The sequence below is a fragment of the Clinocottus analis genome, unplaced genomic scaffold (assembly GCF_023055335.1).
Source record: "Clinocottus analis isolate CAN_PGR_092001 unplaced genomic scaffold, fCliAna1.0.p SCAF_5, whole genome shotgun sequence".
NCBI lineage: Eukaryota > Metazoa > Chordata > Actinopteri > Perciformes > Cottidae > Clinocottus > Clinocottus analis.
This window is the reverse complement of record NW_027176207.1, coordinates 12,433,480-12,459,584: the sequence shown is the minus strand read 5'-3', so window position 1 is coordinate 12,459,584 and position 26,105 is coordinate 12,433,480. Positions and strand designations below refer to the sequence as shown.

Below are 26,105 nucleotides of genomic sequence, written 5' to 3'. Positions count from 1 at the left end.
TCAAGCAGAATTTGTTTTTCTTTTATTTCTCCACTGCTTGTGTGTAACACATTCTGCTAGAGTTATGCCAATCACTCCATATTCAAAACTGGATCCGCACAATAAGCTCCAATACTTGTAACTCAGAAAATCAACAGCTGTGGCACTGCTGCAGCTGAGCAATGCAAATTGTACTTGCAGCACTTGTAACGGATACTTGGTTTGCCGAATCTGTTTGTCTCTACCTCATTTTTTTGTAATACAATGATCGCAGTTTTTAAAGCCACTTGGCCATGTTTGTTTACGTTACATTATGTGTCGACTACCACAGGATAGCAGAATAGCAGGACAGCCCTGGACAAAGCTTTTAAAGCTCTACCATTTCCCTTGAGTATGGGGCTTTATCTTTTAGCTAACTGCTACTGTGAATGCTCAGTATCTTCCATGGGCCACTGCAATACAGTAGTCAAGTACAAGCTTTACCATTAGGCAGGATGTTTTCAGCGCAATGTAAACCATATATGAGAAGACCGTGGATGTTAAGATTATTAACTTTGGGCCTATAATCTACACTTCATAGATAGTTTTCTGTGAGCCTGTCTGTAAATGAGAGCACACACTCCAAGTGTATGTATGAATGTGGTCTCAAATGAACCCAATCTTTCAGAAGAACAGACTGTTGTGCTGATCTGGGGTTAGAACAAAAACGTACACTTACATATAATGATTTTGAATCCGTGCCTTCGTTGGTGGAAAACGTGCAGGTGGGTAACAGTTCCAGAGAGCAGAATGGTAATTTACTGCTTAGCTCTTCACAAGCTGGTCCCTTCCAGCACTAAAGTAAGCCAGTTAAACTGGCAGCACAGGACTAATATTAGACCTTTTCATTGGACTGAAATATATTGTGAGGGGTGGTAGGATCTTACGAGGTACCACAAGGTGTATTTCTCCAGGCCTTGGGTAGTTAAAACAGAGAAAGGGGTGGTGGCTGTTTTTGCCTTGGCTGCTTGGAGACAGTGGCAGACATTGTCCATTTGGGATGCCATTAGAATGATGTAGTATCAAGCTTTCTGCTGACAATAGCAGGGACCTTATATGTTCTCGGTTTATTATTGGCCATTACAGATATTTACTGCAGCCACCATCAGTGGCTTGACCTCTGAAAGCTTCCCACTAACCTCTAACTCCTCAGTAACCGTGGCCCCGTCTCCACAGAACACCTCTTTTTAAAGATACTATACTGTTAAACAGACGCTTAAGTTCCTGCTGCTTTTCCTCTCAGTCTGCTCACACAGTACTGCGAGAATGGCACTTTTTTCTGCAGGTCTACAGTTTTAATTGCTAGTGCTTGACTCCCACCACTTAGGTTTCAGCACTATCAAACATCTAGCAATGATTTGTTTCGCTGCTCATTTTCTTGCCTGTGGGTGCAACCTATTGGCACTTGCACACAGCTTAAATAGCTTAAATAGGCTAGATATAACGGGCAAACAGATGTGTGTTTATTTATATGCAGAGCTATGACAAAAGCAGTCTTAGTTCCCTGTCATTTAGTTGAAATAGAAAAGGTCCAATTTTGATGTACTTACTCAAAATGTTGTCGTGTTTTTTACACTTGTACCACAACAAGATCATCAATATCAAAAGGAAAATCAGCTTAATCTCTCTCTCATTTTATATTTACAGAAGTTACCTTTTCTGAAATAGTCTTTTCACCAAAAAAATATAGTTGAGCACTTAAAGGTAGCGCCGGTTGACCTCAAAGATCCACCAATCTTAAGTGAGCCCTTAACTATGTTAAGGGCTCCATGTCCACAGAATGCACTTCTACATACGCAGCTATAACGTTACTGTCAACTTTATAGTCATCATCACACAAATGCTCTGTGTGTGTGTGTGTGTGTGTGTGTGTGTGTGTGTGCCTCTCTCTCCCCCTCTCTCTCTCTCCCCTCTCTCTCTCTCTCTCTCTCTCTCTCTCTTTCTCTCTCTCTTTCTCTCTCTCTGACTCTCCCTAACCCCCCCCAGAAAACAACTGTAAAGTGGTACGTGCACATGCATTTTCTTATAATGTTGCACTGTTAGATCACGTGACAGATTGCACACAGGTGGACTTTATTCAACCCTTGATTTGACTTCTGAAGGTAATCGGTAGTGTTTAGGGGCTTCATCATGACTGCATGGAAATCCAGTAAAAGAGAAATGAGGGATTATTGAGAAAATAGATGGAGCTTTAAGAGCGGATTTGTAAAATAGGAGCAGCATTTGGGTACCAGGTACGCATGACATCCCATTTAAATTCTGTTGATGATTCTTACCGATGTAAATGTGGTATTAAAAACAAAGGCATGGTTTCAAAGATCAATTGGCTGTCATCATTTTTAGCTCGGGACAAAAGAAATATGAAAGGAAAATACATTCAGTTCCTGAATATATTGAGAGCATTACAAATGCAACTTCTTTGATATTCCGTGAGAATATTAGTATTTTATTAATTCACTTCTGAGGACTAAATGTAATATTAGAAGCATCTCTAATGTTCAGCATCTCTCATATTCAACATATTTGTCAGGCAAATATGCTTTGATCAAGTGGGGGCAAACAGATGTGTTCAAGGGGGGTGGAAGCAAGTCAGATAGCAGACTTTAGTCAGAGGACAGGAAATTGTGTGCTTACCTGTTGATGGAACAGCAGTCAGGTTATAGTCAGGCCAGCAGGGAGAGGAAATGAAAGACAAAAAAGGAGAATAAGTGAGGATTATCATTCACAACACAGGCCAAAAGTAATGGAATTGTATGTTTTGCAAACTTATCGCAAACAATGTCTGCGATTACAAATTAATTAATTAATATTGGTGATGATGCTATTGCTAAAGATGATAAGGCTATCTCTGCAGGGTTAAGACGTGTGTGTGTGTTTCTTGACCCTGCTACAAATTAGTGATGAAGGTCACCTACGAATGCGCCCAGCGAGGGACCGAGCTCTTTAGAGGGGAGCCTTGTGTGCGTATGTGTGTGTACGCACGTACGAAAGAAGTGTAAACATATAAACAACATTTCAATCCCATCCTGCCTCTCATTAGAGCAACATTATGTGAAGCTGAGGATTGGAGCCCGGTGAGAAGAAGGAAAGAGGAGGAGAAAAGTGCACATCATTCTTCCCAGGGCTTAAATGCTGGGACACCGAACTGCAGTGACACCCCAGACTTGATTGGTTGCTTTCACTGGAGTGTGTCATAAGCCTTGCAACAGCTGTTGTGTTGAAGTCCATTAGATTTTGGGGAATATTACATTTTAAATGAATTATGATGTGTAAATGACTCGCTGATCTACCCTGGATTCAAGAGGAGAGGGAAGATAATCCACTCCGCCTCTCCCTTTCTTCTCGCTCTCTCCCTTTGTTTACACTAAGCTTTGCCCCTGGAGGAAGGATAAGAGGGTTTAGCGAGGGGTTGCTGTGTATGATGTCACACACACACACACACACACACACACACACACACACACACACATTCATTGAAGAGAATAAATGATTACGTTAGTAGACAGCAATGTTTTTAAATCTGAAAATATAGCTTTGCAGGCATTTTTTATGACAGGTGAAGCCAATTAATAAAAAAAAAATCTACCAAGTGGTTCGGTCTGTGCTGATTACTCCTCCGGTAAGCCAACCATCAACAACCACCTTAGCAGAACACCTCAACTCCATTTCCTTTGGTAAGAAATAGTCCCACTTATCTGGTATTGCCATTTTGGCAGTGTGTGGCTTTTAAAGCGGCATTACTGACTAGCGACAAAGTGTTAGGTGGTGTGTTTGAGTCTGTCAGTGTGTAGCTTTTGCACATGACAGAGACAGAGTCAATACACCAGTTGTCATTATCAGCTGAGAGGAAAGAGACTATCGACAAGGCTGGACAAATGAAATGAAGCCGGACATTACTTCCAAAACAGCAGACGCTCACAGGACCAGTGGACACAGAACTTTAGATTGGAACCTTTACACTGCTGGACGGTCTCAATGTTTGGCTGCTTTCTCTGTGAGGAAGACAAGCTGACACACAGACACACCACCCAAAGGAGAAAACCCTCCAGCGCTCATTAAGTAGCCACTGCAGGGCAAACCCAACGGGCTGGGACGTGACTGAAGCACACTTGGCTGAAACATAACTTTGAACCTGAAGCATGCCTATTAATAGCTGTCAAAACTTGTAAATCAACATTCAACATCAAAAGCAGTCTCTTGCAGCAGGTCTAACTTCACCACAGGCCGTAGTCTCGTATTGAAGGTGAAAGAAAAACATATTATTTGGACTCTCACACCCTAACAATCAGGTTCATTATTGATTCTTCTGTAAATACTTTTTTCGACCAATCAATTAATGTTAGGTTTATAGAATATTAGAAAATAGTGTCAATAATAATGAATACAATTTCCAAGGATAGTGTCTTTAACTTGTTTTCCTTGTTCAAAATAATAAGATATTTAATTTAAAATGGCATAAAACAAACAATGGCAGAGCATTACAATGGCTGGAATAGACAGAAGATTTTATTTTTTTCCTTTAAATGTATTAAATAATGTATATATATATATATATATATATATATATATATATATATATATATATATATATATATATATATATATATATATTGATTATGAACATTGATACCTATAGAGATTTCAGGCGATTGACTCATTGATTAATTGAGATCAACTACAACATTAGCTGATGATTTTACTCCCACTGGATTATATGGAAAATGTTGTGTGGACCTTCAGCCATTTAAAACAACGATTGGCAAATTCTCCATTTAGTGGATGAAAAAAAAAACATAAATTGATTGTTTTAAAACAACACTATTGGTTTTAAATTGTGGTGGGACTTGCACCTCATTAATATTAGAATGTGTCTGCACTTATGTTCTGAAATAGGGTACTAAAACAAAGTGAATATATGGCTTTCATTAAATAATGACTCCCATATTGATGTTTTCCAACATCTGTTGTGTTTGCTCATCAGGCATATAGTGGAAGTTTGGTATTGAGAGTAATCAATAGCTTTCTAATTAGAAATCAACCAGGGGACAGCTGTTAGTCACTTAAAAGGCAAATACAATATAACCACCAGATGCTTTAATGTGTATGTGAGATTGTGTGAGCATCTGTGTGTGCATTGTGTGGAAAGCAATGTTTTGTTTGCTGATGTGTTGTTTTGCTTTTCCAGAATTTTCCAATGTCTTAACTGCAGGTAGAACTTATCACCGGCAATAAACAGGCTGCACATTACGGAGGCAAACAATGTTTTAGGTTCATTGTTTTGTTGTTCAGCAGATGAGTAGAAATAAAAATGGTTGAACTAAAGTAAATCTATTGCTTCAAATTGTTTTTCTGCTCACTTGTGCGGCAGGTTCAGCGCAGTCAGTTGTGCAGGGAGCACATGCTTATTGAGCAAGAAATACATTCTTTACAAACTGATCCGAGTCACTGAGTCACGTCCAAGTGATGAATTACAATCAGAGCACTTTGGTACATGTTGTCACTCAAGCCTGAAGGTTTACAAGCGATGAGCTGAGTCTAATTCACTTAGGGGTAACATTGAACTTTCAAAGTTAGAATGTCAGAATCTTAATGGATCCCTATGCACACAATAAACAATATGTTGGTCAACAACTTAGAATTTAGCTGATTATTTGTCAATTTTCCTCAACCAAAACAGAACAAATGTTTCCAGATTGCAATGGAAGTGTAACACCGAGGCAATGACAGCTTGGGAAATAAAGGCAAATGAAAAATCATCAAGTCCAGATGCTTCTGCTCAACTAAACTAGTCGTTTTATAGAAATGTGTTTACTTTTGCACCAAAACAGATGAACCGGAATATAAATAAACACACCAGTATTCACACAGATTCACCCATACTTAGAGTATGCACATGTATACACGCACACAGAGTGATAAACCTACTCTTCTCACTGTGTTTTTTTGTTTTTTTGTATTCAAACAGCCCAAAAACATGAAATATATTGTGCAATAAACAGAGCAACAATACTGTATGGAAATGCAGCTATTTGTTGATAATTGATTGTGAGCAGAGAGTCTGACTTGGTCATGAAAGTCTGAAGCTGCATGCAGGATATTTATATTGCATTTACTTATTTTCAATAATAATCCAAACTGTAATGATGAATAATACAGAGGAAGGGCAGCATGTGTATGAAATCATCACGAATGTAGCGTGGCAGCAGGAGTTGAACAGTACATTACATTATCTCCACAAATCAACCAATTAATCTTCCCTCTTTACATAACAAGAGCACGGAGAGCCAAGGAGGCAATCTCTTACTATGAGGAAGACTGATTTATTATATCTGACGTCAATGTGTGGGATGCAGTGGGCAAAATGTGTACCAACAAAGATTTCATGAGCACTTTTATATTCTTGGACTTGAGTTTGGTATACAGATGGCCTGCCTGTTGGGATTCTCATTTAGGCTTGCAAAAGAGTAATCTGCCAATATCTAAGCTAAACTAAAGAGAATCAATTGAATTGAAGATTTGTTGTTCCACATTTCAACTGAGATCAAATGGCACATTTTATATTCCAGTTTTCTCAAAATTTACTTTGTGTGGAATACCAGGTTTTACAACACTCAAACTGACAATTACACACACCATTTTTTGGAGATTTTAAAGATGATGAAATCCGTTTCAATTTGGACGGCACTTTCCCTTTGTTCAGCCTGCGGCTTTGTCCGTTGATTCTCCTCAGTTAACTACTCCTAATGGTTAATGGCTTGGATGAGTCCATTAATCCTCTGATTCATGTCCTTCTGTCTGGTCGCATCAAATCCAGCATCATTACCTCCCATTACAGCCAAGGCTGACATTAGTAGCTGGTATAGAGCAGCTACCTAATCACATTAAGAGTTCACGTAATTATAATCCTAAAAGACTTGATGCAATGGAGGCGTAGGGAAACATAATTTGCAGTGATGAAGAATTCATACTGTAACTTTCATTCAAGTCATTCATGAAATAGAAAGAACAATTGGAATTTGTAAATATAAAAAAAAAAAGGTTGGACTTGCCATCTTGTGATCCTGCTTTCACACAAAAACCCTTTAGACACAATACAGTAATCCAAGTTTAAGAGGAATAGCACAATGTTGAAATGTACTCCACAGGCTTAAAGTGAGCTTTGACCACTTATTAGCTTGTTGCGTGAGAAAAAAATAAAAACAATAATTTAACGGGCATTCTGGGCAAAGTGGTAAAGATTCATAAATACAGAACGTCATCTGTGGAATCTGTCTTACGTACTTGACTTGAGGGTATGTCAAGTCCAGGAGAGTTGTTCTCTTTTCTTTCTGAATTAAAAACAACGAGTACACCTTTGTTTTGCCATTTCCTTTTTACTACTTCTGCCACGTTAATAAGTCAGGGAGGATTTGTAAGGACTGGTCTATCGCATCACGCACATGGGCACACACAGACTGTAGTTGGAAGAAGTTGCACGTTAGTGTCAATTCTTTTCAGTGTATGACCTTTATTTATCTCAGCAGGTACAAAGCATTCGAGTGCACTTTCCTCTGAAGATAGAAGTGAACTGAAATGTGCCTTCACACAGGGACATATGCTCAGACAGAAGCTTCTTTTCTTCCTCTCACACCTGTTGCATCTGCACAAAATCTAAAGTGACAACTTAAAAATACCTGAGACGCAAAGTAAGGAAACGTTTTACCATAGCCGTTTGCACCATACAAATGCCAATCAAAAATAAGCGAGACATTTGATTTGAGGTTTGGTATAGATACTATCTCCTTTGTGATTCCAAGCTGAAAAGTAGCAATTAGTGTCTGCGGCGCTGTCGCGGTACACAGGAAAGGGTTGGTAAAATTACATCTTTAGACACAGCAGGAACCGCACCACATTATATTTTCTCTTTTTCTTGAAATGTTTTGTGTCAGTGTGCATGGATCTGGTAGATTTTAATTTCAGACATGCAGGCATTTTATGTGCCTACAGCACAATGCTTTGTTGCAATATTTGAGAAGTGTTGGTGGTTGTGAAAAGTTTTCAAACTGAAGCAAAAAGTAGCGTGAAAATAAATGGTTATCAGTTCAAGTGCACACTTCAAAACACATTATGTAAACATACGAACAAATGCATACAGAGTATAGAATTATGCAAGAGTCACTGTAAATGTTCAATTCAACATTTCCTGGGGAAATGTACATAAACTGTGTACAATCACTGGTGTGGGGGAAGAATACACACTTCCTGGACATCTCTCATCATTTACTGCATCTATTCTCATTTTCATTCTCTCCTTTATTCTTCTGCCTCCCAAAAGTGACCTGAAAGACTGTTTTGGAAAAAAACTGTTGAGTCAAAGGGGAAAAGGAAAACATGTTGTCTCATTATTCACCTCCTACCCTGACAAGCACATGTTATGGACATGAAATCTATGACCACACAAGCTACCAGAGGTGCCCTGTGCTTACAGCATGAATCCCCCATCACACGCTTTATTGTTTTTTTGGTTGCATGTGTGAAAGCGAGAAAGAGAGCTATGTTGCTTCATGCTGCTACTGCAGCCTTCCAGGCATGTGGTACCGCTGATGTGACAATGGGTTTGAGATAGTGTGAGGCTGTGTGCAGCTTCTGGAGAGTGACTCAGCAAGAACTTAATGAATGAACAAAGAAGAGACCAGTACACATCTCGAGCTGAAAAGAAACCAAGACATGCATTCACCTCTGTTCTTGTGCACAGTCTGTGTATGAGTTGTTGAGTGTGAGAGACAAAAAGGGAAAAAGAAAAAGGAAGATGGAGCGGCTCTGCCTGCAGTCCATTATCAGTTTCTATTTCCTCCCCATCTTTCTTCTCTTGTAGTACCATTTCTTCCAACTGGATTCTCTGTGGGGATGTGCTTTCACCCACATCGTCACTCTGTTTCACCCCAACCATACCGCTGTTTCCTCTCCATTTTCTGCATTCACAACCCCTCTGGCTGCCTACCCCCCCTGCCTCAGACAAGACACGCATCTCAGTGCCTTGTCTGTTCAATATTTCATCACTTGTGAGAGGATGTTTTATTTACCATGCCCGGGACACCTGCAGTGACTCACTCACAACAGAGAGGCACCAAACAATACAGTAGCTGGGGGACAGAGGTCAAGAGGTTACAGCTGGGAGATCCAAAGGAAGGAAAGATAACCACTGTGATGCCATACGCGCATTGCGTGTGTTTGTGTGAGAGTCACAGTGGTCATACAGAGAGGTCGAAGCAAAACAACATCACAATTAGCTGAACAGGAAAGGCTTTTAGAATCACATGGGAGTATGGGATAGGAAAGGCGGATTATTGATGAGAGTAAGCTTAGAAATACAACCCCACCCCAAAGCCAAACAGAAATATCTGGTGTTTCCAATTGTATCAATTCCCACCTCGCACTTCTCCCATCTCCTATCCATAAAATAGGTATCCAGTGTGGAGGAATATAAGTTCATTATGTGAACACACATGTGAAGCTGCAGAGTCTGCTGGTTGGGGCTTATCAGTTGAAGTGTTAAGTGTCAGACAAACACCGACATTTCCGGTAATTGGCAGCATTTAAAGTAAATGGCACCTTTCTGACAAAGGAAGAGCGACTTTATTTTATTCTGTGAAATCACCAAGTTTGTCACTATAGTTACAGAGTACTGAGTCGGAGGCTGTGAAAAGTGGCTGATTTGCACTGAACATAGACTTACACAGACAAAGTTTATCGATTCAGGCAGCACATCAAATGTGATAAATTACATTTGCAATCTTTGTTTGAAGGCTGAAACAGCATTTTGGTAGGTTGAGAGGAGGGAAAACCTTTTTCAACAGACATAAGAGATTACTCTGAAAAGGTAAAGAGAGGACGAAGAGCAGGTAGACAGAGGGAAATCCAGTGCAGGAATGACAGATAGAGAAAGGATGACCCCATTTTCTTGAGGATTATCTACTGTGCAAGTGGCTTTTCCTTCAGAATAAAATGTAAACAAAAGAGTAAACCACTCATAAAAATTACACGAGTGGAACCAGCTTTCACTCAAATTGGCTATTAAAGCTTCTGTTATGTTATTATCATTAAGACCGCAAGATGTAAGCTAACCCATGTTAATTTAAAACCTTTTGGAAAATGTGTGCTGAAATCCCCACCACGCCTATTACTGGACATAAAAACAAACAAACATTGTGTTTTAACGTTTCCTTAAATATCTCCGGAACCACATTGTTGTTAAATTCATTTAAAGTGCTACAAAACTGCAACCCTTGTGAGAAGATACATCTGGTGTAAAACATAATTAAAGTAACCGTTAAGTTTAAGTACTTACGTAAACTCCGTCAACTCTACGGCAGCTCCGTCATGAAATCCTTAAGTACCCCTAGGATTTCACTAACACATCTCAGTAACCCTGCGGGCTTGTCGGAGTCGAAAATGATCGCGATAGACCCCCTAATATTTTTTTTTTAAGAGGTTTTGTCTTTCTCCGTCTCACATATCTGCTTCCGGTGCCTTTTGTGTACCGCCAATGTTTCTAAAAACACGTCAAACTGCAAGTGGGAGTCTTATGCAAATTTCAAGTCCCAGCATGCATCTGTGAGACAATGTTTCGACATATTTATTTAATGCTTATTTAAATTTTTGATTTTTGATTTTATTGTGATTTTCTAAAAGGTGTCTTGGTAAGGGCCTGAACCGTGGAGTTTGAACAAGTCGACGACCGCTCGAAAATACATTTTTGTGAAATCTTGCTTGGGTCATGCTGGATATTCATAGTTATGATCAACACATGTTATGAAAGTGATTTTTGGAAAAATGTACATTTGTTTCACAAATACATTCTGAGAAAAAAAATATAAAAAACAAGTATTGGAAGTCATTTGGGATTCATACAACTACTTAAACTACCCCATATGGAACGGGGGAGGGTGGGCGACAGAGTTCACATGAGGTTTTAAACAGGGATTTAAAAAAAAAAGCAAATAGTGCATTATTCTCTAAAACATTTTCATTGGTTGAATGAGGGTTACGTTTCTGAATACATGCTTGTATTTGATTATTTGCTGCACGTTTTATTTGTACTTTTTACAATCAAGTGTTTCTCTTTCTCTTTCTCAAGCTGACAGGACAGGCCAGACATTTCAGAAACCACATGAAAAGCTTTGCTTTTTATGATGATCTTTTCCTAATTTTTGGCATGACCCTCTTATCTCTCCTTGAGAGACAAGAGGTACCCGGTAATTATTCAAACTTTAAAGCTCAATCAAGGGTCAATCACAAGGCCTCATGGCCCACATAGGGAGAACACTTCATTTAGTGTTTAGAGCGCAACAAGAAAATACTTTTCTTGGTCACGTCTGGGTATCAAGGCCTCTGTGCTCTTTCCCTGCTCAGACACACTCAAGCTAATTACAGAGTCTATTGAGCTGAAAGAGATGGAAGAACAAAACCTGTCTCGTCTGGCTTAAGACATTTATAAGCCACCAACGATGATAATATGTGGGCCAAAATTAAGCAGCAAGTATGTAGTTTTTCAAGGACTAGAAAAGTTTGCAAAGTGCAGAGGACCCACAAGGTTTCTTACATTTGTTGGAGAGTCACTAAAGTGATATACTAATTAAGAAATCAACTTATGGTATTCAAATTAAGAATGTTTGCACTGTGCGGTATAAATGGGGTGAGTGAACCCGTAAAAAAGTCCACTCTTTGATACCGACATGCTGTAGTGGGGTGAAGCTATTTCTTTGCTTTAATTCACATGTTGACATTGCATGGCATTTGATTATTTCCAAAATAATACAAAACACACTCATGATCCAAGGAAAATTACAAATAAAGACACGTCTCTTTCATTGAGAACCTGTTTCAAATTAAGGCCTCCTCAGATTGGTGTAACATCCTCTGCTCTTTTGACCTCTTTTAAATAGCTGATAAACAGTGAGTCCAGCTCCAATGTGCAACGAGAAGCAAAGTGGAGCAAAAGCTGGTAATGAGATCAAAGTGGAGTGCTGTTTCCTCCCAGCTTGATTCATTCATGTCATCCAACAGCCTATGTGTGATATATTTTCAAAGAGCTACCCACATGTCACAAATTAGCAAGTGACATGCCTCAAATAAGCCTTTGTTCTGCATTGAACCACACTGACTCTCAGTAATTGGGAGACTATGATGCAGGACTAGGGAAGTGATGAGTGTTAGGCTAATACACTACATGTGAGAGAGAGAGAGAGAGAGAGAGAGAGAGAGAGAGATAGAGAGTAAAAGAGAAGAAATTCACATTATTGGTCTTAATCACCATGTACAAAATCATCATCACAGAGACAAGTCAGTGCAATAGCACACATTAAAACAAATTAAGAAGGTAATTAAAAAAACACACACAAAGAATATTTTGAGTAATTCATACTAAAGAAAGACAATTAGTTCTTCCTTCACCTTAAAGTGCGATAAAAGAGCACATAGGTCAGAGATGGAGAAGAGAGTGAGAAGCTAGGTTGGTCATAATTAAGCCTTGTGCTCACTGAAACGAATAAAGTAGAACGTGTGAGTCAAAGCTCTTTCCAAATGCAATTATTACAATAAAACGCAGACATACAGTATCGCAAAACATATGTTCTAAATACGGGGATGTGAGCCAAGAGCAATAGAAGAGATAATCTAAATGTATGGATGTCCTGATCAAGGTTTTTTTTGGCCCGGATAAGACCCCTTTATCTAATAATGAGTCTGATATAATACTTCTATTTACCTAAACATGTATTCGACACACTGGAATAAGCAGCGTAACTCTTCTAACTGTGGCCCACCTTCTTTTTCACAAGCTATTTGATCCAAACACTGAAGGTCCTGATTCAAATCTAAAAAGCCAATCAGCTGATATTATTGGCTTGCAGGTAATGAAAGATGGTTCAACTGGGAGAACGCACCTCTTATTGATGTGAACCAATATGTTACAGGATGTATCATTCAGTTGGAGTTGTGAGAAACATTTTTTTTTTCGTCCTGCCATTGCCATACTTGTGAAGTCAACGTTAATTAGCAGTGAAAGCGACAGTTTGCACCGGCTGGAATGAGAAGCTGCTTCCTAAATATTTGCTAATATGAGAGTGCAGATAACAGCTTTGTTACGATCAGAGTTTCGCAGATCCGTATATTTTACAAACCCTATTTTCAGAGTGAGAGTCAATCACAGACTTTTCCCATTCACACACTATCTTTTTCAAAATGCTTGCACAGTGGAACCCACTGTTAAAGTAGAGCAGCTAAACTGCAGAGTTCAGAAGAGAAAATGATCTGATTCTGATCTACTTTATTTCAGCTGATACCGATCAATCAAAACATGCAAAAATTGGCCCAGATTCCTATCCTGAGGAATGATTTGGGGAATCCATTGTACATACATGCTTCAATATTACAGGCTTTGCTGGCACTCTTTCAGTGTATGTATTTCTTCCAAAAATAAAAGCGGTAACTTTGTTCTATTCTGTTGTCTGTTGCCAGTCGTTTAGCATTCTCTTCAGTAAGACTACCGTTTTATTCCGACTGCAAAGACAGCTTTGGAAAGAAAAGCACAAACCTTGAGGTAGTCTACTTTAGAAGGAGTTTGTGCACCGCCACGTTCAGTAGAAACACAGCACAGGTCAACTCTGCGAGAGCTACTCTCAGCAAACACAGATCCAAAATTCAAGCACACACAATGAACATTTACTTTTAGATATGCAGGCAGAATGCCAAGGATGCATAAAAAATATAAAAATGTTTGTTACAAACACAAAAAAGAAAACATTTGACCACTCTAGGAGGGACATGCTACATTGAACCTGTTTTAAACCTCATGCACTGGCTCCTGTTCAGAGTTAAACATGTTGCACCACACAGTTGACAGGCATCAGTTGAATTGAGTGGTGAGGAATTGCATAGTCTTGAACTATTTGGGTGCCATGATGTCATGTCCTCAAGTTTTGAATTGGACCAAGCTGTCTGAGAACTGCCAAGAAACAGACAGCGGATGTGGCAGTTCGCCCTCTCTGGTCAGGAAGGGTTTCTCCAGTTTGATGGATGTGCTTTCCTCAATGTTTCTTTCACACTATTATGTGAGCATAATGATGCTCAAGGCTGTGTTTGTATTCCTGCAGTTGTGTAAACTACTGAGTCCTGACCTGGGAGGGGGGGGGGGGGGGGGGGTTGCGTTTCTATGCTGCATCTTGCATTTAGGGGCTGTTTCACTCCTAATAATTTTTAACAAAATAAACAGTGTTACTCCATTCATGATTTGGGATGAGGTCATTTGTGTACACCAGTGTTGCCTCAGCATGCCCCGATATCTCATCGAAAAGAGAGGAGTCGTGGAACAACAAGCTGACCTTTCTGAACTCTGCAGTCGCTCTAAAAGAACAAGATAAACCTGACATCAAGCTGTACAGGCAACAAGTGCAAACTAGTGCAACCTTTTTGCTCGCACCATCCACTGGAACAAAAGCCGAGAGTAATCCAGACCTTACACCACCAGGTGGACAAAGTGTCGACAAAGAGCGGCTCACGACAGGGAACACAGTCACATCAAACAGGCTTTGGAATCCTGCTGTTACCCCGACTGGGCTTTTATCAAAACAACAACAATACCCAAAACGAACAGCGGACCAACAGGGAAAATGGATCACAACATGAGACGGGGCTATTTTATCATCCTTTATAGAGGGGAAGGTACGGTTGACAGGTGCAATCCACAGTTTCTCACTGTAGAAAGCATTACCACATATGTGCTGTGCCTTCTGCAATAATGGGAATGAGAATCAATTCACAGCTAGGCGTTTTATGATACACAAGTTTGTGTATACCTTAGCAATTACGAATGTTTTTTTTTTTTCATTATTGACTCCTAACAGCCCCTTAAATGCATGTTCAGCATTGACAAGTCAATGACTAAGCAGCAGCTTCTGCAGAACCAAAGACAAAGTACAATGCACGAGTTGGACCGAAACGACATATTCAAAGAGCAAAAAAGGAGAGTGGAGTCCAACATTTTGCACGTCTATGCACGCTTAGAGCATGTACAACATATTGATTTGTTCTTTAATTCAGTATCAGTGCTTTGTTGCAGTGAACTCAAGGCATAACTAGTGTAATGTGCTGTATACATTATCTCAGTCAAGCCTCAAAGCCAAAGTGCAGAAAACTTTCTTTTTATAGATTCCCCACTTTGTTCTGATTTAACATTTATGCAGGAATAAATTTGTGGCACAGTTGGCAAAAATATAGCTCACATATCCACTGAAATCCTCTGTAGGCTGTCATTCGATAATTGAATGCTGCAATAGGATCTCATGCTGTTCTACTTCCGGAGAAATGTGGTCTTCTGCTATTACTGCACAATTACCTTGATTGTTGCTCTGTGAAAAGTTAGGTAAATTGTTAAAATGTTAGCAAACAGGGTAGAAGTACACTCAGTACGACAGTAAGATCAGTGAAAAAGAAATGTAGGGTAATTCTAAATCTGTTAAAATGATAAAGGGGACAAAGACTCAATTCAGCTGAAAACTTAAATGTCAGTTCAATATGATCAATATGTTACTGTTACAGCATTGAATAACCAACAGCTTATGCTGACTTATATTAGCTGTATAAACAGTATTATTGAATTTGTTTTTGACCTCTTGTTTTTCCCACTACGTTTGAGCATTTATTATTCTGAAAAAAAGAACGGCAGCTCATTCCCCATTCAGTACTTGGGCTGACAAATGTGTTCATCGGTTGAAAATATCCATTTAAATGAACCACAAATATTTGTTTGATTTCATTTGATTGACTTGCGTGATTGCTATCGTTCCGTTCAGTACCAAAAAGTTACATCAAATGAAATTCAAAGAAAAACACGATTGTCCGCCTATTCCTTCGCTCACTGTCGGCAACATATTGGCTCACTTGTGCTGCAATTGCTTACTTATACTGAGCTATTGAGAGGACATTTCCAACTAAATGCACACTCATTCATTCGTGACTGCATTCCATTGCTGCGACAGAGCCGGTCGCTGGTTTGGAGTGGGATTTCCGCAGAGCTGCAGGCAGGAGAGGGATGCGGTGAGAGGACTCACGGGGGCACAGAACCCCTAATGCACTTCCTTTTAAATATGAAGCTGCACATTAAGCTTTCATAGGCCTCCCATTGCTCCTCTTATCTGACAAACTGGCGAGCAGAGCTGCACGCACACACTTGAGTAAAGACAAACACACTCACACACCCAAATAGACTCTCACACGTACACAATGGACAGGCTGATTTCTAAAGGATAAAAGTGAACGGTCTAGACAGAACGGAGTCCAGTATTAACTAATGTAAATGCACTCATAGATCCCGCAAATGTACGGCTTATTTGTTTTCCTCAAAATCAAGAACGACAACCTATAAATCTGTGGGGATACTGGAGTAATGAAATAAAACAGCACTCATATGTCTGTGCTTTCAGAATTGCATGGTCCGGCCTTCAAATGCCCCTAACATTATAAAGCCAAGATGATTGTAAAATCCATCTTCCAAACCTTCTGAAGCCAATAAAAAAAAAACGCACCCACCGCCCATTACCGGACACGCAAAGAAAACACTTTTCCTCTAACATTTTTTAAAATTTTATCCACAACCACATCGTTGTTTAACTTCATTTTACGTTGCTACAACACTGCAACCCTTTTGAGAAGACATCGGCTCAGTACAAATTAATAAACGTAATCGTTAAGTTTATGTACTTCCGTAAATTTCAACGATTCGCCGTGAGCTTCGTAAACTTTACGTGGTGCCCGTAAGGTTTCACAAAATCCTGAAAAGCATCCTTTACAACGACGGATTTCAATAATAAACACATCTCCATAACCGTCCGGGCTTGTAGGAGTCTAACAAGGCAATCAAAATCCTTCTAGCCCAACTATTAGTGATACTATTAGTTTTTGTTTATGTTTCAGTGTCCAGTAATCTCTCTGTAAGCCAGATGACCTTTGAACCTTTGAACTGAAAAGAATGCATGCAGGCCTCTGGGAAATGTAATTTTCTCATAAAACTTTTAACTTTTCCATTTCTGAACCAATTTCCATACTTTTTTGTTTTTTTTCTGAAAAAACTTTGAATGAACCCAACACTTTGTTTTTCTGTGGTTTCCATTGCAGAGTTGGTTCTTTAGGGCCTGTTCTTTCCAAGAAGAGGTGTTATTAGTATGTGGGACCTTGGTAAGGGTCTCAAGCACACATTTTGAACATGTCGGAAACTGCTCGTAAAAAACTTTTTGGGCTAATCTTGCTTAGATCATGCTGCATGTTCATAGTTATGATCAAAATATGTTCTAAAAGTGTTTTTTTTTAAGTATTGTAACCTAAGATACTAAGACAATTATTGTTTCATCGAAGTGTGTATTCAGTCAGAATAATCAACCCGGAAAAGGACTTTAAAAAGGCTACAAGTTTATTTTTCACCTTTCGCCATCAGTCATATTTTCAGAAAGGGTGCTACTTATCTTTCCAAATAGAGCATATCTCATTTTGGAATGAGGCTCTTTTTCAGACCTTCGGAGAATTGAGGTCGTTCAGGAGAATCAAATATTAAAAGCACTGAAAGGCATTGCATTTTTTCACAATCCACATTTCATTTGTTTACAGACTGAAATAACATAGTGGCAGCATTCATTTCTTTTCAGTGGGCGATTTTCAGGGTCAGAGGTTCAGTCAGCTGAGTCTTCAGAATTCATAACTGCTTCACTAGCACGGCAAAGAAACCCTGGGGATTTTGAGGTATTGATTCAGAGACCAGCTAAGAGAGTAAGTAGATACACACACACACACACACACACACACACACACACACACACACACACACACACACAATATTGATGTCAATATTATTAAGAAGGAAAGGCACGGAATTGAATTTCTGATCTTTCTTGAGAGAATGTGTTGCTATTTAAAGAAAGGTGGACTGTCTCAAATGTGTTTTTATATATTTCTCTCTCTCTCTCTCTCTCTCTCTCTCTCTCTCTCTCTCTCTCTCTCTCTCTCTCTCTCTCTCTCTCTATATATATATATATATATATATATATATATATATATATATATATATATATATATATATATATATATATATATATAACTGAGATGATTAGGTGGGATAAAAACTAATCTAAATTGTATGTTTCCACTTCGCATTAGACATCATCAAAAATCACCATGTCTTATTGTCTTGTTTGCAATTTGGAAGTGTATTGTGTGTTGTGTATGCACATGGGTGTCTACAGATGTGTGCATATTTGTACCGACAGGTTAGCAAAAGAGTGTGTATTCTTAGAGCTGACAGCGTCCAAGTTAATCCTGTAATTCCTGACACTGAGATTGTGGCACGAACACACTGCTGCAGAGAGAACTGCCAGTACACCCCATGTCTCTCACTTCTTCTCACTAAGTCTCTGCACTCCTGTTTTATTCATGCTCCTTCTAGAGAGGAGAAACACAAGATCAGTTGTCTGTGTGTCCACATGTGTGTATATTTGTGAGCCTACCGCATGTGCATGTATGGTATGTGAGTGTTCACGTTCATGTGCCTTTTTGAAAACAAATTATTCGAGGAATACACCCTGCTTTTGAAAATGTACTGAATAATCGATGGTTAAAAGCTTTGATAGGGATTCTGCAAAAGATGAACCTTTCTGTAAACCCAACCAAGGTATGCACCCCTGCCACACATCTCCACCGCTGCCGCAGAAAGACTTTCCAACAGCACAACTCAAGTTATCTGCGACGAATTACATTGCTTTAAGTAACACTTGTTTTAAGCAATCCAGCAGCCCTTTTTATGTTGTAGTTCTACAGCACCACAGTTACCTGTGGTGCTGGGTGATTGCTCCGGTGTTGCTACATCAGTTTGAAGGAGAAAACAGAGAGACAGACGAAAGAATGGCACTAAATCAGGGAGACAGAAAGACAGGGAAAGAAAGAGAAATGGAAAAAGACAGACGAAGATACAGAAGAAGAGGAGAGGCGTCAGAGGGAGGGAGAGGCGTGGAGAGAGGATGAGCAAGTGAGCGGGGAAAGGGTAGAGAGGTCCCTACTGAGCAGTGGCTGTTGAGTGAATTTATTTGAGCTGTGGCCTCTCAAGTGAATCCCCTGAATGGGAGTAAATAGACAGCAGGCACTACAAGGCGGCCTTGCCTCAGATCAGCTGGTGGATGTAAGCGAGGAGGAGGATTGCAACAATACAAGCGAGCTAACATGTTTTCAAGAAGTGGAGACTTAACAACACAACACAAAAACAATATGGCAGCACACAGGATAGGGAGGAAAAGTTATTTTATCCTGTCACAGTTTAAACACATCGAGGACCCTGCAGGGTAATTGTTAGACAACATATTTATAGAGTGGACAAATTTAGCTACATTTAAAATTAAACAAGATATTTCCTTTTTTTCTGTAAATTCCTTCCATGTGAAAACAGATACAAGAACGGTAAGCGTAGCAAACATGCACTGCTGATTGCAATCTTTCATACTTTTTTCACGATAGTTCTAGGAAAGCATTTTTTCCAAGGCACACAAACCTAACACATTAAAACACACACACACGTGTTGATTTGGTTTCACAGATTACGGGGTGATGTATGCTCTGGTAAGAAGTCCTATATCAGGCGAGCAGCTTAAATATGCCGTTCCAAGGCAATAATGATGTGCGATGGTTATTATGTCTCTCAATCAAGAAAGAGCAACTGACCTTATCATATAAAATGCAGTGGTGAGCATTGTTATTATCTACAGTAATGAACCTGAGAGCTGGATGGTAAACACAATCTACGGCCATAATAAGCAGCATGTTTATAAATGGAAATCTAACTCGTCATATAACTCAGGGGGAAGTTGACTGTCTGAAAGAGAAGTCACGTTTAACAACGAGGTTTTCTATGTGATATATTTATAATTTGGGCAGATGGAAACATATTTCTGTTCTGTGCCACCCAGCAGGCATCACTATCAAATCTAAAACTAAAACACCACAGCAACCACACAGAACTGAGTAGCAACCAATCACAACGTCTAAGCCACCGGTTGTTACAGGTTGATTTCCAGTGGCATGAAAATATACAACTGGCCGCTTCAAATTTTGAAAGTTGAAATTTGCACAATCCAAAAATCCTATGATATGCTTTGGGAAATGGTTTGTGGAAATACTAAATCCGTTAATGGGATTAAATGTGCAAATCCCACTGGAGAATTAGAGGGGGTAATCAATAAATCTCTTTTTGAGAACTAAGCATTGACGAGATACCTGTAACCGTAAAACACCACTACTGCACGACACAGTAAGTTATGACAAATTAAAAAGCAAACAGAGCAACGACATCAGAAAATGTGCACGCTTTCTCTTAGAGTACCGTACATTACTCATTGTGTTTCTTCTGAGAGCAGTCAAAAGTGTTCATGCCTGAGTGTTTGTTTCTGTACATTTTGTTCTGGAGGTATTTTTCTAACGGCTGCCATGTTGTGCTCTCTAACCTATTGTCTCTCGGCACCTGCTGCCCTCACCGTGTCTCTCTGTCCTTGTCGTCCCTCTGTATATAAACGCACTCTGTACAAGGTGGCTGTCCACGCCTCTGTGACTAAGTGACTGGCAGTGACAGGCGACAGCTTCCCACTTTTTGTGTGTGTGTGTGTGCGCGTGACTGAGTGTAACTGAGGAAGACTACGTGTGCGAGTCGCCCTGGCCTTAGTCTCACTTTTGCTCTGTCTGTCTCTATTTCTGCCTCCTTTCATCTGTCTACCTGTCAAGCAACATTTCAGCATCCCTTTTCCAGAAAAATAAAATAAACTAAATAAAACAAAAAAACCCTGAAGCTGAATTGCTAGAGACAAACATGTTACGCCCACCACAAGTCCTCATTCTTTCACTCTTCATAACTGCATCTTTTAAGAAAAAAATCATTTAAAAAAAAAAGTCTGGTATTAACTTGTATGCTGTTGTTCAATCTGCGAGATCTGGGTCTTTACGTGCGTGTGCAACTTGTAACTAACTGCTTGAGTGATGACCGCTGGGTGACACCGCCGTAGACAAAGAAAAGAAGATAAATCCAATGAATATGTTATCTATCAGGAAATACAGTGTGTACTAAAAGGCTAGCTCAGTGCGTATATGCCTGTGTGTTTGTGTAAACACACTGTTTATGTCAGCGAGAGTCTGGTCCTGTATCAACTAGCAGAGACAAGCATGGCATTAGGATTTTCAGATTTAGCTAATCTCAGAGCAGCCATTCATTTTATACTTGCCAGTTCAGCAATACAGTGACACAAGGGAGCTGCGTAACTACCTTCTGAGATTCTGCATTCGTGGTGAATGTAAAACAGTTTCACTGTGTGCACGACAGAGTAAAAGAGAGACATAATGAGTGTATGTGTGTGTCTATGTGTTTGTATTTGCCGGCTTTAGGGCAGTGTGTACCCTTGCTAGTGGACAGCGCCTTGTGTAGCCATCCCATCCATCTTCGTCAGAGTCATCGTCTCAGACAGCTGCTTCACAGCCCAACACTCACAGAAGACTCTGCTCACCCACCTGCTCTCGCAACACACTCACACACACTCACACACCGGCATAGAACAGCTTTTTGTTCGACAGCACCAATGCAACAGACCCGCTGCGCCAACAGACCTCTTCACCTCGTTCTCACTCTTCCAATGTGCGAGCATCAGCGTGCTGCAGCATGTTGATCCAGAAGCCCTCTTGCTCAACTCTGCCATCACATTAGAACTAAGTTGATGAATTATTTACACTCACTCACACTTCTTAACCTCATCTTAAAAACGTATGCATGGGAGTCAAAATAAAGTGTATTTATTATGTCTTTAAAAAGTTCTCTTCCACTCCCACACAGACATATGACATTTCCTAAACAAATACAGTAATAAAGAGACAACCTGGAGACTCTGTTTTTTACTCCACCATTATCTCGTACAGACTTCATGACTATTATGTTGTGCTAATGCGCAAAAAATGTGCAAAATGTTGATTTAGATTCACCTTAGTTAGGCAATATGCACAAATTACTGTATGTAAAACTATATTTGGAAAGCAAAAAAGGTAAATGTGTGGACATCCGCCTGTGTATTTTGGAGGGAAAGTGAACTTACACAAGATAGTGGGCACGGTATGTACCATTTGTTGGATAAAGATTAACATGGGTCTCTAAGTGTTGAATAAAGAGATTGAATAAAGAATAAAGAGAGTCAGTGGATTAAGACCCAGCAGCAAGACAGGCAAACTGCGATTAGCCCACACTTAAAGGTCGCGGAGATTTACAGGAAAGGGAGAAGACTTCCGAGGGAAAAATAACTTGAAGCTTGGAACATAATCCATGACATGTTTTTCTATTGTTCAGCATGTGAATGTTGTTTAAAAAACATATGCGAAAAACATAACATAGTCTAAATCAGTGGTTCTCAACCTTTTTACAGTGATGTACCCTCTGTAAAATCTTGAGAGAAACTTGTGCTTCACTGAGGATCTTTGTCAGTCTTGGTGGCAAAGAGGACACTGCTGTGATCGCGCTCTTCTCCAGGCTTAGATCCTCACGAGAGAGTAAACCCTCCACCTGAGGAAAGCAGGTGAAATCTCCCTCTGCAGAAGACTTTCTCCACAGCTCTGCTTTCTTCAGGAAGCCCTCACCTTGTCATACAGGTTAAAATGCTGGTGTCCTTGCCCTGCAGAGACACATTCAGTTCCTTCAGTTTGCTGAATACATCTGACGTAGTCTGTGTCCTGGAACAGGGTGGCAACGGTAGAGATAAGCTCGATCACAAAGGTGTGTACTTCAGATCGTAATTCCATCAGTTGAGTATTCTCCCTCGAGAGAGCCAGCGCACTGTGTGCAGTGTTGTGTGTTCAGCTCCCATGCTTTCATAGAGGCGGTGAAACACGCGTGCACTGCGTGGTCTTCACTTTATGAAGTTGATCACTTTGGCGCTGTCGTTCAAAACGTCACGTCACACAGGGCTCATTTTCTTGCAGGCCGTGAAGGGAGTCCACTTCACGTCGGGGTTTTCTTCTTTAATGCGCTCTGAGTCCTCTCGCGCTGCTCGTCATGGAGGCCGCTGCGTCCGTGCAGACGCTGCTGCATTTGCAGCTGGTTCCGTTTTCACAGACCATTAAAACATAGTTGTCTGAAAGCTGACGGCATGTTGTCGGCTTCGGTTCGGCCTTCTTTGGCACTTGTCCCTCGGTGTTTTTAACAGCGTTGCTGCTACGCTTCAACCACGGCCTCATTGTGTGAGTTTTAAAGCGGCAGTGATAAACAGACGGGTAATGACAGGTAGCATGTTCCAGGTTGGGTCAAACCATCCTGACATGGGGGAGACTGTTGGGACTCTTGTTGGTGGCTGAACATAGATATAAGTGAGTTAAAGCTCTCATTTTACTTGTTTCTCTGCTCATGCCATATACTTAAATCAGTATATTTTTTCCCCTAGAATGTTAAATTATACAATTTTGTGATTGCAGAAATCTAGGCAGACATAAGTGCTTTTCACTCATGGAATAGCAAAAAAACTGCCAGATTAACTTTTCCCTCGCAGAGGTAGATCTGGCTTGCTCAGACAACTAATGACTGCTCCAGCAGATAGACTACTTGGGGTGGTAATACCGACAGCTTAGTCTGTCATTTTTTAATGCTGGACATTTATTTTTTTAAATAAATCTCGACGGCAAGGGAATTCAGTTTGCTAATTATCGAGGATTTTCCTCCATGTGCTGTTTTTTTAATAACTGCATCTTTAACCATCCCTGACATCTGCCGACACATTTCTTCCCATGCCTCCCTGCCTGCCTGCTCAGATTTACATTTCTGCCATCCTTCCCATTTGGAATGTTTATTTATTTGTTTGTTTTTTCCAATCAATACTCAATGCTCAAGGTAGTGATACTGCAAGGGCAGATATAGGAAATTTTAGTCAGCAAACTAATTTTCAGGAATTAGTTACACAGTGTAATTTACACAATCATGCCTTAATTGTGGCAAAAAAAAGAAGTTAGAATCTCATGTGTTAAATTTTTATAGACAGAAAAATAAATAAGCATTTTGTTTATCACCGTTATCCATCAGCTTTTTCACCTTGGTCGATACAGTTCATTCTTCATTGATATATTTGCAGTTCTACAAACCCTCAGTAGGTATTCTCTTTTAGACATTAGATGATAAAAGAAAAACCCAAGCATTATTAAAGAAGCGTGCTGCCTCGTCTTTTTTGCTCATTAGAAAGTTTCTATAATTAGAACATTTTAGATTACAATCTGTGCTCTGACTACTGGAATGTATGACAATCAAAGCTCCAGCATGTCGGATGCACGGGAGAAAATCTAATGATTAGTAAACTCATTTGTAGAAAACATGGGTTTATGTTTCAAATTATGGTTCTTTTTAGAGTACAATAGACCATAAAGCAGATATGCATTAGAGAGGGGGGGGGGGGGGGGGGATTGACGAATCACTTCCTCTCGAGACCAAATATGGTAACGTCTGATCACTGGTTGCAAATAGTTAAGCTGGCGACAGCCAACATAAACACGCAATGCTTCTGTTAGGCCTATCACTGCAATTATAATAATGGTATTAAGGATAGGATGTGTAAAACAAGCATCAAGCATACCAACGGTTTAATTAGGGCCTTTCAGGTTTAGAAAAGCTGACCTCCATCTGGTCAATTACGGTTCATCTCCTTAAGTCACCGTGCTTGAATCCCTCTTCCTCTCAAGTCTCATTAAAACTTGTCAAGTGACATCGTATCATGTTCGAGAGAAAGACTGACAGAGTCCCATCCGTTCTCTTCACAGATGATATAACGCTAGACCAACAGACTTTTGCGACAGTTTTTAATCTCGTGCTGTATCGTAATAGAGTTAATAATCTGAGGGCAAGCATGAGACACTATTGATCTGAAAACATGTTAATTTATAATCATATAATAATTCTTCAAACACCATTGGAAAATATTTGCGTGGTTGCTTTCTCAGATAGCATGTGCAGGGATGTGTCATGCAGATGTTTATTGGATCACAACAACATTGATGACAACACTTATATGTTTAACACTTCAGTTATTAGACTGCAAAGATACTACCGTGATTAGGAAGTATTTGCTTAAATCACATCACAGTGCTAGGTGTTGCAAGGGGTGCCGGGGCAGAGAGAGTGGGAGATTGATAGACACAGTGAAAACGAGAGAATTATGCCTCACAAGAGATGAGAGGAACACATTGTGTGCCCCGAGGACAGATGGGAAAGAGGATAGAGGAGAATAAGACTGGAAATCGGTTGAAGTGCAGCACAGGAGTGCTGAGCGTAGATAATTATACATTATGTATGCTAACGTAAAGAGTATTGAGTATGCACTTAGATGGCTATTGAAGAGTGTGAGAAAGGGACAGGAAAAGCTTACGTGTTGGCAAGAGGGAGAGACATTAATGTACATTTTCCACTGACCATAATATGAGGGCATTGTGCTGTGTAATGCATTGCAATTAGTGGATGATGCATTTTGCTATGACAGACAAACTATGCCTGTGACAAAATTGCCCATTGTGTGAGGACAGATTGCCACACACATACACATGCAACACCCCAAAACCCTCTTCACACACGCACACGAACAAACACACACACACACAAACACACACACAGGCAAGCAAGTAATACACACAGACACCCAAACAGTGGGAAGCCCCCTGGTGGATCTAATTGGAGAGATTAGATGTTATCCTGTTATATCCCAGCCAATTTCAGCCCATAGCCAAACGTAATGCCTGAGAATTCAGGGGTTACAGCAACCTCCACACATGCAGCATAGCTGTTACCTTGGAAACAACAGCAAGACAGTCTATAACAACTTGTCTAATAAACTCTCTTTCTCTCTTCTTTCTTCTAACATTCTCTCTTCTTTCTTTCAACCTTTTCTCTCCCACTTACTTCTGTCCATCTAATTGTTTTCCATTAAATATGCTATTATTCAATTATTTTTCTGCCTTCAAAAAAACATTCCTCTCCTTTTTCAATACTTTGCTTCAAGTATCCCATAAAGGCTGCAAAG

At 39.9% G+C, this 26,105-nt stretch overlaps 1 protein-coding gene across 5 annotated transcripts in view; it reads right to left on the bottom strand.

Moving 5' to 3' along the window:
- The window catches only part of cadm2a (cell adhesion molecule 2a), a 193,517-nt gene that overhangs the window by 89,322 nt on the left and 78,090 nt on the right, over positions 1 to 26,105 (bottom strand). Inside the window, exon 1 of one of the 5 annotated variants that reach the window (XM_068599945.1) lies at positions 3,916 to 3,975. The exons of the other annotated variants lie outside the window; for them this stretch is intronic. Coding sequence (XP_068456046.1) covers position 3,916 — 1 coding nt within the window. The 5' untranslated portion in view covers positions 3,917 to 3,975. Of the gene's footprint in view, positions 1 to 3,915; positions 3,976 to 26,105 lie in introns of those variants that run through there. 5 annotated transcript variants of the gene reach the window in all.